The 15,891-nt window shown below is 41.4% G+C and overlaps 1 protein-coding gene across 1 annotated transcript; it reads right to left on the bottom strand.

Moving 5' to 3' along the window:
• Window positions 1-299: 299 nt before the first annotated feature.
• PPP1R17 (protein phosphatase 1 regulatory subunit 17) lies at window positions 300-12,204 on the bottom strand (the record flags this gene model as incomplete). Its single annotated transcript, XM_079931944.1, has 4 exons — window positions 300-409; window positions 6,588-6,740; window positions 8,040-8,192; window positions 12,123-12,204. 4 exons carry the CDS (start codon window positions 12,202-12,204, stop codon window positions 300-302), a joined length of 498 nt encoding a protein of 165 aa, XP_079788070.1.
• Window positions 12,205-15,891: the final 3,687 nt, after the last annotated feature.

The raw sequence follows: 15,891 nt of genomic DNA, 5'->3' as shown, positions 1-15,891 counted from the left end.
CCACGTTATCCATGCTCTTTGCTCCACGAATGGATCCAGAAGCTGAGCACTAAAGCTTTCCCTGTTATCTCCCAAGTTAGGATGATCTGCTTCCTTTCCACTGCATCAGAAAATGAAAATTCAAGAAGTGGGAATAGAAACCAGATTCAAAAAAGAAGAGGAAGACGGAGAGGTGACTGGCAATCCGGTATAGTATGCCTCCTGGGGAAAATGTGTCTGGATCTTAAAGGCGGACTATGACAAAATGAGAGCAGAAACAAGTCTATTTTTTCTAGGTTGCCATAGGGAACCAATCTAACCTATTTACAGGTGGTCTTAGGGGAAATATCTTTAAATAGCTCTTTGTCACCATCTTTTTCATCATCTTCCATGATCACTTTGGGTCTCTCGTCCCTGAGCAGTGTCACACCTGCAAAACAAAGCACAGATCTGCAATTAAGTGCCTCTAATTAAAATATTAGACGACCTTACAGCATAGACAGTACACAGGAGCATGGCAACGCAGAAACGTTTTAATGTCTGCAAAGCTAATGAAGGTGCCAACAGAGAGAGAGGGAACTGAGGGGCCTTATTTGGCCTTCCCAGAGGAGCTGTGGCTCAGTGAGAACACCGTTATGGTTATAAGAGATGCTCAACCTAGGTGTCAGAGGCAACTCTCACCCCCTTCTCTACATTCTACATTTAAGCTTACAGCAGTAGGATGGAAGCATATGGATTTTGGAGTCTAACTGCTTTGGACCCAGTCTGCCACTCACTTAATCTCTGTTGGGCCAGATAGCACCTTCAGACCTAAGTTTTCTTGTATGTAAAATGAGGGCATTAATATTTATATAAAGGGTTATTGTGACAACTAAATGAGAAGTATGTAATAATTCTGAGCACAGTGCTACAGCCGTGAGCAACTTAGTTCTTCCTTTCCTTTCACAATTTGCTAGTTTATTTTCCCTTTGAAAAGAACTGGTAAGCCTCATGAAGTCAAACTAAACATATTTTACTAACATCTGGGAAAATATTGAGCTGCGACTCTGAACATGCTGAATGTCAGTGCTGGTAGATGATAAATTTTATGTGGTTTAGAACAAAACGAGAAAATAAGGAAAATGCAGTGAATTTTTTTCATACAGCTATATGGCTACAATTCTGTCCTTTATTTTGAGATGATTCTTTTTCTTATCTTGGGGATTAAAATATCCTTTCTTCTATGAAATTTTAGGGGTGTTAGATGGTTGTTTTGTCAGTATCCTTACTAGGAAAAATTCGGAGTTGCTATCCCTATGTTAGGCTCACAATATCTTGTTTTTAAAAGTTTACTAGTTGGTGGAATTCAGAAGCCTGAGCACCATTTTCTGGACTGATCAGCCCAGAAAAAACTATCCAAGGAGGTCTGGATGGTTCTGCTTATCCTGTGAATTGTGAAATCGGTTGTTTTAATAAAAGGAAAGGGAGCTGTGATTCAGGGCCAGTCCTCCATGGTTTCTGTCATCCCACTCCAGTCAGTCAGCCTTGTTTACCCACCTCTGCCTTGAATCACTCCCCACCCTTCTCAGAATCAGAGACCTTTCTGTTCATGAAGCATTTCATAAAGATCTAAACTTGAGGGAGGAAAGCTGTGCACCCCAAGAGGCCTTTCTACAACGCGGGAGTCCATTCAACAGTAGCAAATTGACGAATACTATGTGTTGAGCTTAATGACTATTCCTTTGATTCAGTCCCTCGTTGGTTCATATGGGTTCTTTACCAATTAGCTGATATTTATTGGAGGAGAAAAACAATTTCAAGAGTCTGGCTGAAAATAAGGCTTTTGCATAAATCACTTATGAAGCAGAGTGGGAGATATTTTCTCTTATACCAGTTGCACAGAGGTTTGGATTTTAATTTAGAATTAAGGCTATCTTGATCGAAGAACACAGAGTTAGCTATGCTGAGCCCCCAAGCATACCATCCTTCCTTCCTTGATATTTCTTCACATTACACCAAATTTGGGTGGATTCAATGTGGACAGGAGCCTTTAAATTCCCAGATCCTAGTCAACTTTCTGGTTATTTTAAGTATCCTTGACACCTAGTTGTACAAGTATCTGGGCCAAGAAAAAAAAAAAAAATCCTGGGATTTTAGGGAAGGGAGGAGGCTGTTAAATCATCAAGGTCAGCCCTTCCCAAAGTGGGCTAGGTTTCCACAGCGACACAGGAGATACTTTCAAGTGGAGGTGAACTAGTATATTAGTATACTATTATGCTATTATATAATAGTATATAATATAATATATATAATAATATATATATAATATATAATAATAGTATACTATTATATTAGTATAATTAAGCATTAGTATAATCAAGCATTCATTTTAATGTCTTATAATTTAAAAATATATGGTCGTTTATCAAAATCCTGATTTCATGGATATCATTGCTTAGGATGAGGCTTAAATCAGTAGCATCTATATGTCGTCATTATGTGCTTATCCTTGACGCTTCATATCATTGCCTTTGGTCATTCGAAGATGAACGAGATTTAACAAACACTCGTCTATCTGATTTAACCCAGTCTTGATCCTCACATTTTCCTGTATAAGCGGAGGTGTATTATTGGAGAAATGTGCTCTAGAGCCAGAAAGCTTTCCCTTCATTGGCCACTGAACTTGGAGCAGGTCACTTAACCTGTCTGAGCCTCAGTTTATTCGTCTGTAAAACGGGAGGAAACATAATTTGTATCTCCCACGGGGGGTGATCCCGCCAAGGTAGATTTAGCCCAACATTCTTTTATGCTTCAATCACACCTTACATGAACCTCTGTTAAAGTACTTTACACGTTGTAGGAATCATTGGACAAGACATCGTCTCCTTACCAAACTATGAGATTCTCAAAGGATATCCTAACGTCTAGCCCAGGACTTGGAATGTAGTAGGGATTTAGAAAAATGTCACTTCTTTCCCTTTCCCTCTCTATGTAGAAGAGTTTAGGGCACTTGGTTGCTTCTTAGAGCTTGATGTGTTTTTAAGGCCAAAGCTGTTAGTCCAAGGTCTCTAAAGGGTCAATTAGCCTTGCAGCAAGCTGTTTTAGGCCATGATCCCCACCAGAGCACCATCTAAAGCCAGTCACCTGCATTACAGATGTGTGCAGATCTAAGGCAGCCAGAGCTAAGACACCACCCCTCCTGGTAAACCACACCAGAGAGAGCGCTCTATTCCTGGCAGGACAGAAGAGGTGTCACTTTCAAAGGACACATCAGACTCCTTTCTACAAGTACCACATTGAGCTTTGATCTCCAAGTGTTCACAGCTCATAGGCCAATTTTTCAGGAAGTTTCTCTTCAATGCTTGCAGCCTCGTTATTCATTACTTTCTCCAGTTCCTTTTGCCACAGACCTCAACTGAAGACTTCGCTTCCTCTTAAGCAGGTCTCGGCTACGCAGATCTGACCAATCCCAAACCAGTTCTCCCTGCCCTGCAGTTCCTTGGCCCTGGCAACTGTGGGTCACGTTGAGAGCAAAGCTTGGGCTGGCAAGGAAGCCCGAGATGACTCCTCACTGCTCAGAGGAGTTGTCCGATGATTGGTAGCTGTCAGAGAAGCTCATTAACCTCAGGGAATGAAGGTAGCTAGCTAGAGATTTAAAGAAGAGAGTGAATCCCTGTCCAGCCTTCACTTGCCAAGGGCTAATGAGAGGAGCTGTCTCCAGAGAGCATTTTCCCGTGAGTTCCTCTCAAGACCCTTATTAGAATCAGTGTGTCTCTCTGAACCTCTGCTGAAGGCTCCATTCTTATCAGCCTAACTAGCATTTCGATTACTGCCAAATCTTTAGATACTAAAAGGCTCTTCAAAAATAAAGTACTTCAGCTAATATGCTAATGAAAGCTAGAATCATAGAACACTATCTATAATTGCAAATACTTGCAACCCAAAGATTTGCTGATTCAATGAATCCCATAATGTATACAGGCCACTGCTCCAACTCTTGTGTACTTTGCACTGTTTGATAAACATTTTTTATTTGTCCGGGAAGCAGCTCTCTTAGGATGTCGATATTGGGACGTAAGCAGCCTCTATTCCCAGAGAAATAGAGCTTAACAGTTTAGGAAGTTCCTTGAATCAGCAGGGTTCTATGGAGAGGTAAAACACTGTGACTAGAAAAATTCTCACCTTTAGAAATGATTTAACTTATCTCAAAGAATATAAGGTTCTTGAGGACACGGGGAGGGGGAAGGGTAAGCTGGGACAAAGTGAGAGAGTGGCATGGACATATATACACTACCAAGCGTAAAATAGATAGCTAGTGGGAAGCAGCCTCATAGCACAGGGAGATCAGCTCGGTGCTTTGTGACCACCTAGAGGGGTGGGATAGGGAGGGTGGGAGCGAGATGCAAGAGGGAGGAGATATGGGGATATATGTATATGTATAGCTGATTCACTTTGTTATAAAGCAGAAACTAATACACTACTGTAAAGCAATTATACTCCAATAAAGATGTTAAAAAAAAGAAAAGAATATAAGTTTGAAAAGAGATAGAGGTGAGCTAACATTTATTGAGGACTTTCAACAAGCCAGGAACTGTGCCAGGTGCTTTATATACTTTATTTAATTGTGTTAACAACCTTGAGAGACAGATTTTATGGTTCTCCTTTCAGAGATGGATGAAATGAAGGAGGCTCTTATGGTCTGTTTCCCAAGGTCACAAAGCTAGAATGGAGCAGAACCAGAGATCAAACCTACACCTGTCTGATTCCAAAGCCCATGTTCAGTGCTGTGTACTAAGATAACTCTCTGACCGTCAGTATTTTTGTTCCTCTACTAAGTCTTCCCCTAGAAGGACTTCAGTAAAAACAAATACAAGAATGAGCATAAAATAATCAGTCTCCTAATGGAGAACTTGAAACTGCTAAATCATGATTGCCGAATGGAATATCTAATGAACAGATACTTATTGAGCACGGCTATAGAGGAGGGACTGGACCAGATATCAAGGTGAATACCAGCAACGCAGGGCAATCCCAGGCCAATTCTCATGACTTCATTGAAAAAGTCTTTGATGTAAGTCAATTTAAATAACAACTATAACAACAGCAACAAAAACAATACGGATAATACTAAAAGAGAGGGCAAAGTCTTGGTACTTGCATGCCCAGCTCTAATACAGAGTTAATTCAGAATAAAAAAATATGTATTTTGGCCTTGGAGGGGTCTGTTGGCAGAGACTTTAAGCTGGCTGAGTCTTAAAAGGTGACTAGAATTTGGACAGAGGCAGAGCTTGGAGGAAATGTGTGATGGGTTGAAGGATCAGTATAGGTAGGGATGCATGTAACCTATGAGAAACATGGCCGAGGCAGGTTCAGACCCTCCCAACTGGTCCTTGGTCCATTTCTCCAGACAAGTGCTTCCTCATGCTCCATTCCTCCTTGCCTGGCTCTTCTCAGAGGTCAGTAACCCTGTCTGCTCCCCTGACTGTCTTTCCATGATGTGTTCTGAGCCGTTTTTCAATTTTGTTATTAGATGCAATAATGGGAAAATACAGTTTTATAATAATGACTAAATCTCATCTCCTCCCAAGTGTCCCTTCTGGATTGCTAAAATGCTACCAGTCCAAACCATAGCATGGTGCAATGAAAAACTGCTCACAGATGAGACAGACCTGGACAGCAGCCCCAGCTCTGTCATGTAACAGTGTTTGAACGTGAGCATAATTTGACCCATTCATCAATCGTTCTAATCATCCCACCATCAATTAGCCAATCAGCCATCCATCCATCAGTTTCATCAACAGAAGATTTTAGAGTAGCTAAGTTACTTAAATTCTCTCTCAACTTCTTTATCTGTAAAGGGAGATAATAGTTACTGTGTTATTCAGTTGATTTTTGAAAATCCACAAGACATGTAAACTCAGGAGCTAACGTTAAGTAGGGTTTCAATAAACATTAGCATATTTTCTCTTCTGCCATTCTCCCACCCCCAACTACTATATAAAACAAACACGCACTCCGTCTTATACTCTAACCGTGATTGTGTATGTCTTTCTCCCCAACTTGTACATAAAATTCTCAGGGACAAGGCTATACCTCACACGCTGACTGCCCTGCCCTGTAACGTGGGGTTGTGCACATAGTTCAGCAAGATTTTTTGGTTTGATTTGACACATATTAAGAGAGCTATCATTATTTCTGCAGCTCTCTTTCTCTCCCTTTCGCTCTCTCTTTCTCTTCTTTTGAGGATTTGGTAAATATATCCAGGTGTCTTGGGAGACTCAGCTGTCAGCCATAGAATGCAAGATTCCTGGAAGACTGGGGAGGAGGGTATTTAAACTCTTTTCAAGGACCCACTGACATTTCTAGTTCATTGGCTCAGTGAATTCGACCAGTTCTGCTGAAGCATGAGTTATGCTCTGATCATCACCCAGCTCCAAGTCAGCCCCAGGGGAGCGGCCAATGAAGGTAAGCCTGAAAGGCAGCAGTAAATGCTGTTCCTCCCCTGGGCCCTTCTTTGAGACACAGATTGCTGGGCCAGGACAAAGGCCGTGCCTCTGGCACGTCCAGATGTTAAGCCTGTTGACCTGTTTCCATCACCCCCTGAAAATGCCGTGCACCAGCTCTTTTACCTGCTGCAAAGGGGGACACGTGCAGGGCAGGTGTGTCTTTTCTCCGTGGCTTTTTCTGTTCCAGGTCAGTGTTATGAAGAGCTGGACTCATTTTGCCTTTTGGATGTCTCTCTTGGACATCGTATCTTTTAATTAAATGTTCTGAAAGCACACCTGCATAATTAGGGGAACAGAGGGAGAAACAGGGTCAAATACATGCATCTATATTTGCACATACACCTGGTGATGGTAGTCAGCAGATCTTTTCAAACATCTTAATAAAAGCAGTTTCTTTAAAATAAGAATTAGTATTTATTGAGGCTACACTAGAGAACATCATTTGTGCAAAGGATTTTACATGTCTGCTTTCATTTTAGCCTCACAAAACCCTGAGCAATTTAATATTACTACCACCATCCACTCGCTGAGGAAAGTGAGGCAAAGACATGTGCCTGAGGAATGGAGCCCAGGTCTGTCTGCTGTCAAAGTCCACCCGCATTAGAGCGATGGGGCCTTTGCTGTTCCGTAAGCCACGGGCTACACTCTTCACTGGCTTAATTAGTCCTCTACTTCCACCTACCTGCCTACTCTTCTCTCTTCTACGCGTGAAAGTTCTCTCCATCTGTAGAATGGAGAAAACTCTCTAAAAACAACCTCCTCTATAAAACTGTCCACAATTCACTGCCCACACTGAGTTCCCAGGGTCCTTATCTGAGGACCTCCGTTATGATGTTACTTCTTGCTGTATATTTTAGCTGTTTATGTGTTTCTCTTATTTCTTATAAAACTGAAAGAAAGTTCCTTTTCAGAATGCTCTGTGTTCTATTTGTTTTGTATTCCCGAGTGGGTTGTGAATAGAGAGGACACTAAATAAATGGCCTGGAGGGAAGGGGTAAAGGAAATAAGACAAAACAAAACGTTTGGAAACAAGAGAGTGTCACATGCCACACGCAGGGTTGTTATAGAGACGTGTTAGCTGTTCACCAGACTGTTTCGCTCTTCTGGGCACACAGCTGGGCTGCATTTCTCTGCCTCCCTTGCAGTCGGGTGAGGGTTGTGACGGAAGGAAGTGTGTGTGCCACTTGCAGGCTTGCCAGTCCTCCACTCTGTCTGCCCTGGGCCTGCTGGATGCCTACAGTGACTTTAGAAGCCGTGTAGTGTTGATGTCCATTGACTCAAGTCCCTGCGGGACTGTTTGAAGCACAGCCTGCCTCCCCCATCCCCAACTTCCACTAATGAGGGAAAAGTAAACCTGTATTGTGTTATCCACTAATATTTTGGACCATATATATATATATGGTATATATATATATGTTATAATGGCTGGCCTTATCGTAACTAAGACAAATGTAGAGATTGCAACAATGATTTAAAAACATCCAAATATTTAAGGAAAAAATTGTAAGACCAATGTGATCTAGAGGCGAGTAGTTCCCTTTTACAGATGTGCAAACTGACCTCACCGTCCGTTACCTGGTATGAAAGGTGGGATGTGCAGGGCCGGTGTATCTTTTCTCCTTGGTTTTTTCTGGTCTGACTCAACATTCAGGGTGACTTGTACATTTTTCCCTTTTCTTGGCTTCTTTTTGAGCTCACAGTCCTTAATAAACTGGTCTGAAAGGTCATCTGATTTTGACAAGACGCAAAGAAAAAAAGAATATTACATAAGTGTTCTGTCATGGACTGGTTGGATTCCAATTATACCTGATGATAGGAGTAGAAGTCGTTTGGTCTGAAAAAGAAAAGTATTTATTTATTGTGGCCTCTTCTACAGCGGACTTTACATGCATAAATCATGTAATAAAACTAGAATTCTGTAAAATTCCAAATGGAGAGAGCTTAAATGGGATGGATAATCAAGGCAAAGAGGAATTTTAAAATATAGTTAAGCAAGGCACAGAGTGGGTTTAAGTTACATTTCTGATGGGAGAACAGGTGTCAAATGCTCCTTCCCAATTTCCTTTGCTCAAGCCTTATTCTCTTTGGAGAGCCCAAGGGCCGGTACGGCGCCTTATGCCCTCCTTGGTCTTGTAGTTGGGTTCTCAGTCTGTTCCTCACTGCCTTCATTTCTATGACTGGCCAAGTCACACCAGTGATTCACACTTACACTTCAGCACTGCTCTTTTTAAAAAATTTTTATTTTATATTGGAGTATAGTTGATTTACAATGTTGTGTTAGTTTCAGGTGTCCAGCAAAGTGATTCAGTTATACATATACATATATCTATTCTTTTTCAGATTCTTTCCCCATATAGGTTATTACAGAGTAGTGAGTAGAGTTCCCTGTGCTATACAGTAGGTCCTTGTTGATTATCTATTTTATATATAGTAGTGTGTATATCAGCATTGGTCTTTACCCTGCCCCCTGGCTTTGCAATTCTCCTATTTGCCCATCCTAACCCCAGGTCCTCGCGTCTTCTTATTCATCTCTTTATTTTCCTCAGTCCCCTGCATTACCTCACCAGAGATTTTCTTTTTTTTTTTTTTTTTTTTTTTTTTGCGGTACGCGGGCCTCTCACTGTTGTGGCCTCCCACGTTGCGGAGCACAGGCTCCGGACGCGCAGGCTCAGTGGCCATGGCTCACGGGCCCAGCCGCTCCGCGGCATGTGGGATCTTCCCGGACCGGGGCACGAACCCGTGTCCCCTGCATCGGCAGGCGGACTCTCAACCACTGCGCCGCCAGGGAAGCCCTCACCAGAGCTTTTGAAGCCTCGATTCTACATCATGTCCATCAGATGTCATTGTATGTAATTAATTCGATCCGATCACCCCTTGCCCATTAAAGTATTCTCTCTGTTCCATTTTACTCCTCGGTGCTTTGGTTTATGTTGCTGTCCTTTGAGCTCCTCTGTCACTGTTCTAGCATTTGTTCATTCCATAATGATTTATCTCCTGCTCTAGATAGAGCCTTCTTGGAGATTAAAGATTATATATCCTTTTGATAATTTTATTCTTAATTGCCTCTCCCACCAATAAATGCTTGCTGAATGGATAAATAAGTAGAGTTAGACTGATCTAAGTTCAAATCCTGACTCAGTTTCTTGTTAGTTCTGAGAACTTGGGCCATAATTTCTTTTTTTTCCCCTTTTTTTTGGGGGGAGGGCTTAATTTCTAGGAACTTTAATATTCTCTCAAATTTTAAGGTGAGGATAATATTAAATGTGTGTGTGTGTGAGAGAGAGAAGAGAGAGAAAGGGAGAGAGAGAGAGAACTAAATTTGTTAAGGATGGTAAAGCATTTGATACATTTGATATATTTCATACCCTTAAAAAATGTTCACTCTAGCCATTGCTTACCCCCAATACTTTCCCCAAGGCTCAGAGGAAAGTCAAACCCTCCCACTCCCACCCCATCATTGTCTTTTCTTATTAACCCGAGTCCTGGGTGTCCTTTCTCAGTTTCTAAGTATCCACAGCATTTTTACTCATGTTAACACCTTTAAAGGGTGATCTAATGATTACTTATGCATATCTTCTTGGCCCTCTTTTATGACAGGTGTCTTGTATTTTATCTCCTTAGCGACAATGAATAAATATTTGTTGAATGTATGCTTGAATGAATGAACTCAAACAGATTATGGATAAGGAGCTATCCCGTTAGGATTCAAAGAAGGTGCAAGGCAGGGAAGCTATTTGTCTCTCTGGAAACTCACTATGGCCTGGATACTGTCCAGCTAGATTTACAACTATGAATGATGTTGGGGAAATTCAGAGAGTAATTGGATTTTTTTAATCCCTCCCTCCCTCCATTCCTTCCTTCCTTCCTTTTTTCCTTCCTCCCTTTTGTTTTTCCTCTCTTTCTCTTTCTTTTGTTTATGAAAATATTCAGGTCACTTTTTAAAAAATATTGTGGATTAAATGTGCCAGACCTTTTCACTTCACTTTTGTGGGTCTAGACATAACCTGTGTCATTCATTCATTTATTTATTCAACAAACATTGATTAAACCTCTACTGTATATGCCAGCATTGAGCTAGGACTAAAAAGAAAAGTAAGAAATGGACCTTGCTTCCAAGTTACTTATGGTCTATTGGACGTTATATCTGGATGATCCTTTGTTTTAGAAAACCCAATACATGTGAGGAACCAACTATCAGAACTATTTAGTAACTATCATTATGCCTGCCTCATCAGAAGATCATAATACATAACCAAAAAATCAAACAGCATCATTCTTCAGCCATATTTAATAGTGATAAATATTTCCTTTTATCTGGGAGATTTTAATAATTTCATCCAATCATTTCAATTTAATAAGCATTGACTGAAATTGTACTATGTGTAAGGCATTGGACTATATGATTTTATGTTTACATGCATGCAAAAAAAGGAGATGAGAAGGGGACTTTATTGAGTACTACTTATGTGCTAGGTGATTTCACCTCATTTTAGGGTGTGGGATGGACCAACACCTTTTCTGATTCGTCAGTGCCTGTGTTCTACCAGACGTTAAATATTCACACCATCCTGAATATATTATCTCATTTAGTTCTCACACCACGCCCACGAGGAAAGGTACAGTTATCCCTAACTTGCAGATGCGAGGACTGAGGTTTAAAAGGCTGAAGATTCCACTGCTGTCAGGTTATGGCATCAGGATTAAACCCAGGCTCTTGAGTCTATGTATCTTAATGCCGGGCGGAAAATGTAATTTTAAAAATGTATTACCACAGAGCACAGTTCATTTCCCCCCATATTATCCATACCATAGACATTTGTTGAATGAATTAAAGTGGCTCAGAACGAGTGCTGCCCAGCTGTGGGGTCTCTGGAAGTACAGGCTGGCTATGCACCAGCCATGCGTCACCGTTCAACCCCAAGAAGCGATTCAGGGCACCGTACAAAGAGCAAGACATTTCCTTCAATTTTGACTTTTACTTCAATTGCCTTTTCTCCCATGTTTGGAGAAATCCTGACTATAAAATATCTTGATGGTAAATGGGGAGAGGGGAGAGGCAAGGGGAGTCATAACCAAGCGAGGCATAAACAAAGGCTATGAATATGCAAAAGGCCCACCCATCAAAAGTCTGAGTGTCTCATTTTTAGAAATGGGTAGAGGCAGAAATGTTTCTGGTATTTTCATTACAAATGTTATGCAAAAAGTCAGTTCTGGAAAGGAAACAGATTGACAATAAAGCAGAAAAAGGCTATTTAAAATTCTGTCTTGATAGGCAAAGAGAGATATTTGAAATATTTTATTGGCGCTGCACGTGGGGTGTAAGTGTGCCGGGAAGGACTGGAAACAAGCTATAGTGTCACATTCCATTTATTGCCTCAAAAATGCTCTGCCTGGGACTCTGTCAGACCCGAAAAAGAGGACAATGCCTTTCCCCTCTTTTTTTAATTCTAATGAACTTCTCTACAGTGTTTCAGCTAATATTTACGTGGCAGACCCCACAGACCCACGGCTATTTGCCCATCCATCTGGTGTTGGCTGTCATCAAAAGTCACAAACTATCAGGTTTCAGGGGGCCTCCCTCTGACTTGCTTGCAAACTGAATGGCAGGGATGCCCCCTTTCTGACTTTCACCCTTGACATTCGCACTGGAGCATTTACCTAAGTGGCCGCAACGAGGGTCAAGCTTGTCCAGTCTGTCTTCTGAGAGCTCCAGCGGCTGCATTTGCTCAGTGGACATCATCAAAGGAGGGCCCGTGTGTGGATTCCTTCTCCAGCACCACCGAAGTATAGAAACAAGTCCATTAGTACCTCTTTTGTTTATTCACTCACTTGTTAATTAAGTATATCTACTGAGCACTTACTACTATGTTCTCCATTCAATCCTATTTTTAAAGTCTGCTTCTTCTACTTAGCTACTAGAAGCTCCAAACTTAAGATTTAAGCCAAAATAAATGAATCACACACACACACACACACAGATTATCAGTAATTGTCACGTATCAAATGTTCAATATTTGCTGTCTTTCAGAAGCACTGTGGGAGTTTCAAGAATGAACACTTGTAAAGTCTGAATTAGAAAAGAGTTAGCTGGGAGTTACAGAAAATCTTGATTAAACCTTGCCTGTATTTTTTTCTGTTGAGTTCTGCAAAGTAAGATTATGCCTGTTTCACAGGTGAGGAAACTGAGGATCAGAACATCTAATTAAGTTATTTAGTCACACATCTATTAAATAGCCAAGCTTGGATCCATCTCCATTTCTGAAGATTCCCACTAGAGACCCAAGACTCTTAAAACAGTGGCTCCTTTGAATCGAAATTGAAACAGGCTTCTGGTTTTCTACCATTACATGCTTATAACTATGAAGTAAGGAGACTTCTTCCCTATCCACATTACAACAGTCGTAGAGACGTGGTAGGAAAAAATCTAGGTCTTGAAATGGATCTTTATTATTTTCTCCCTAGAGATTTCTGACGTTATAGCAAATCTGTTTCCTCTTCCTCCTCCCCTCATAGCCCATTTTTCCTAAACCGCAAATCCATTGAATTTTTCAGAGCTATTAGTTGTAGCCATGGTCCAGAAGGAGTAGAAATTCAGAATGGACATGTGTCAGGTCTGAATGAGAAATGCATTAGTTGAGATTTATAGGAAATCTTCATTAGAGTCTGCCTATATTCTGTTTCTTTTAGATAATTTATTACTCGTGTCCTACCGTAGCAAGAATGGTTGGAGAGCAGTAAGATTAAAATGACCCAACTGGTCGTGTTTTCTTGAGATTCTTGGACACTGGCATGCAGAGGAACACACAGACCAATTGTGTTAACATTTCAAGCTCACAGAATTAGTTCAACTCAGTTGTCTTCTGAGGAATAAGCCAATGTTCTCTGGGAAGGCTAGAGGGCCTCTCCTCCTCCAAGCTGAGATCATTGTGTAGCAGATGGAGACATTAACGGATTACTTGAGCCAGCTTTTAGTGTCATTCTGAGCAGACTGACTTCACTGAGTGACTTCAGCAGAAATCAATTCAGACCATTGCTTTTAGTGTTTGTATAGAGACTGCCAACTCCCTGGGACCATAGGAAGTATGCTGTTAACTTGGGTGGCCGGCCGCTACCTGCTTGCGTGAAGAGGAAAGCTATGGGACCATCATTCAGGATGAGTGGGCTCAGTGTTGGGGTCTGGAGGCAGAGTCATTCAGATATGGCTGTGTACCTACTCAGTCTTTCATCTCTTTGGGCAGAAGGTCATGGGCCCTGTCATTGACTTTGTGCTGAACACCACCCCATGCAGGAACTAGTTAAAATATTCCTTCTCTAGAAGAAGAGACTGAGACTCAAAGAGCTTAACATGACCTACAATTAGTTACATATTTAGAGTCAGTCATCGTTTGAACTCAGGCCTCTTACCTTCTGCTCTAGGTCCTCTCTGGCAGGAGTACCCTCTCCTTCTCTCCAGCCTAATGTAAGCTGGTTTTTGTACTTGGTCATATGGCTGCTCCTATGTGCTCAATAGCTGGTTTATTTACTTTGAATCTGAGCTTTCAAGTCAAATAGATCTAGGTTAAATTTCAGCCCTTTACCTAAAAGCAGTAAGACTTTGATGAAGTGGCTACATCGTCATGAGGTAGTGAGGATAGATGGTGCCCAAGTGCAATATAATCGTTTTTGCTCTTTCTGCCTACAGTCTATTGCTGCTGTGGTAGAATTTGCCCAGGCGAGCATCTTCCTGGTGCACCCACCGACTGGTACCCGGGGACATATTGTCCTCTCTGCCCCCATTCTTAGCCTCAGTTTTCTTGTCTGTAAAATAGACTTAATAATAACTATCCCAGAGTTACTATGACGATTAAGTAGTAGCTATGTGCTCTGCACATTGTAGGTATTGAGTAAATGTCAGTCATGTGACATTGTCTATACCTTACTAGATAGCTGGCTAATGAAGACCAGCTAACGAACTGAACAATTCTAAAAACATTGACTCTTTCATTTTCATCTAGATGCTGACCCATGGGACAGCCAAGCCACCATCCGAGCAAATTGGCTTTCACAGTACTGGACTTGAGAGAAAGGAGGCTGCCCTTGAGAGACGAGCTGTGCAAGTGTCAGAAGTCCACGGACAAGGTAAGGGTACCTGGTGATCAGTCACAAAACTGACACGTGCCTCCTCCCCAAGGTAGCACCTAGTGTCTATGGGGGACACATCACTATTTTAAATCAGTGTGAGGGAAAAAATGATGGTAAGCCTCTGTTTACTAGGAGGCGGAGAGATGGTTTTCACATTTGGGATTTTACTTTACAAAAATACTCCATGCTGGGCAGGGATGCATTTTGCCCATGGGATTAGAAGCTACATTTACTATGGATGATGTCACTACAGTATTCTTGGCTGTAAAAAAAAAAAAAAAACCTTCACACAAAGAAAGGAACGAGTACACGGAGGAGAGAGGTATTTGGAGTTTAGCATCACCTTATTAATGATCGTCATTTTATCTGCCTGTTGAATCTTAGTATAAGACGACCCCGTCTCCCTGCCCCCTCTGCATTTCTACCCTCAGTGAGAAGAGGTGCTCAGGATAATTGAGCCACTGTAAGTTAGGAGCTAGTCTAATTCTTGAACTAGGAAATGGAGTATTTCTACTTCGTATTCCTGACTCTGCCCATGCGTTTCTCTCTTTAATTCAGTCTCCACCCCAAGCACAGCATATGGATGTTGCTTTTGTCATGCTGCCCAGGGAGTGTTTCATCATCTCCCTCAGCAGCTCGCTGTAATATGGGAAATTTCTGAAGAATCAGCTCTTGCTTTCGTACCTAAACACCTGGTACCCTGGGTCTTCAGATTCCAACCAAAGGGCTAGGGACTGAAGAGATGCTTTGGGGGTATTTTATAAACTATTTTCTAGTCAAAGATTTGTGATCCTTTAGCATTCTCTTGCTGTTTATTGGTTCAGTGTGGTCTCTGAATTTGAATACTCACACAGTGACGGCTGGGACCACCACTGTGACTGTCAGTATTGGCCCTCCCAACCTCTCCTGAAAAGCCTGGGGCCACATGTATGGTGGAAATCAGGATATTTTTATTATGTAACACCTCCAGAAGAGTCTCAGGAAGCTCCACAATCACAGGCATTACTTCTGTAGCAAAAATATGAATATTCACACTAAACCACATAAATAAAGCCTACAAAATGATTCATACCTTTCATGTCAGGTTTAGCTACCAAATGCATTTATGTTGAACCTAACAACAACAAAAACTTTTGGTTTTCAGATTTTTCCATTAGAGAAGAAAGAGCTGTGGGTCTGTATTACTTTTCTCATTGTTGTTTGAAAGAATGTGGGTGTTTTGTTGTAGCACGTACAAGAGACCAGGTGATGGCATATCAGGGGTTTGAGGAGGTTTTCAGGATCCTGACGCTAAACTCTCGTAATT

This window comes from Stenella coeruleoalba (genome assembly GCF_951394435.1).
Source record: "Stenella coeruleoalba genome assembly, chromosome: 9".
NCBI classification, from domain to species: Eukaryota; Metazoa; Chordata; class Mammalia; order Artiodactyla; family Delphinidae; genus Stenella; species Stenella coeruleoalba.
Note: the sequence above shows the minus strand (reverse complement) of the source record. Positions and strands in the feature narration are given on the sequence as shown.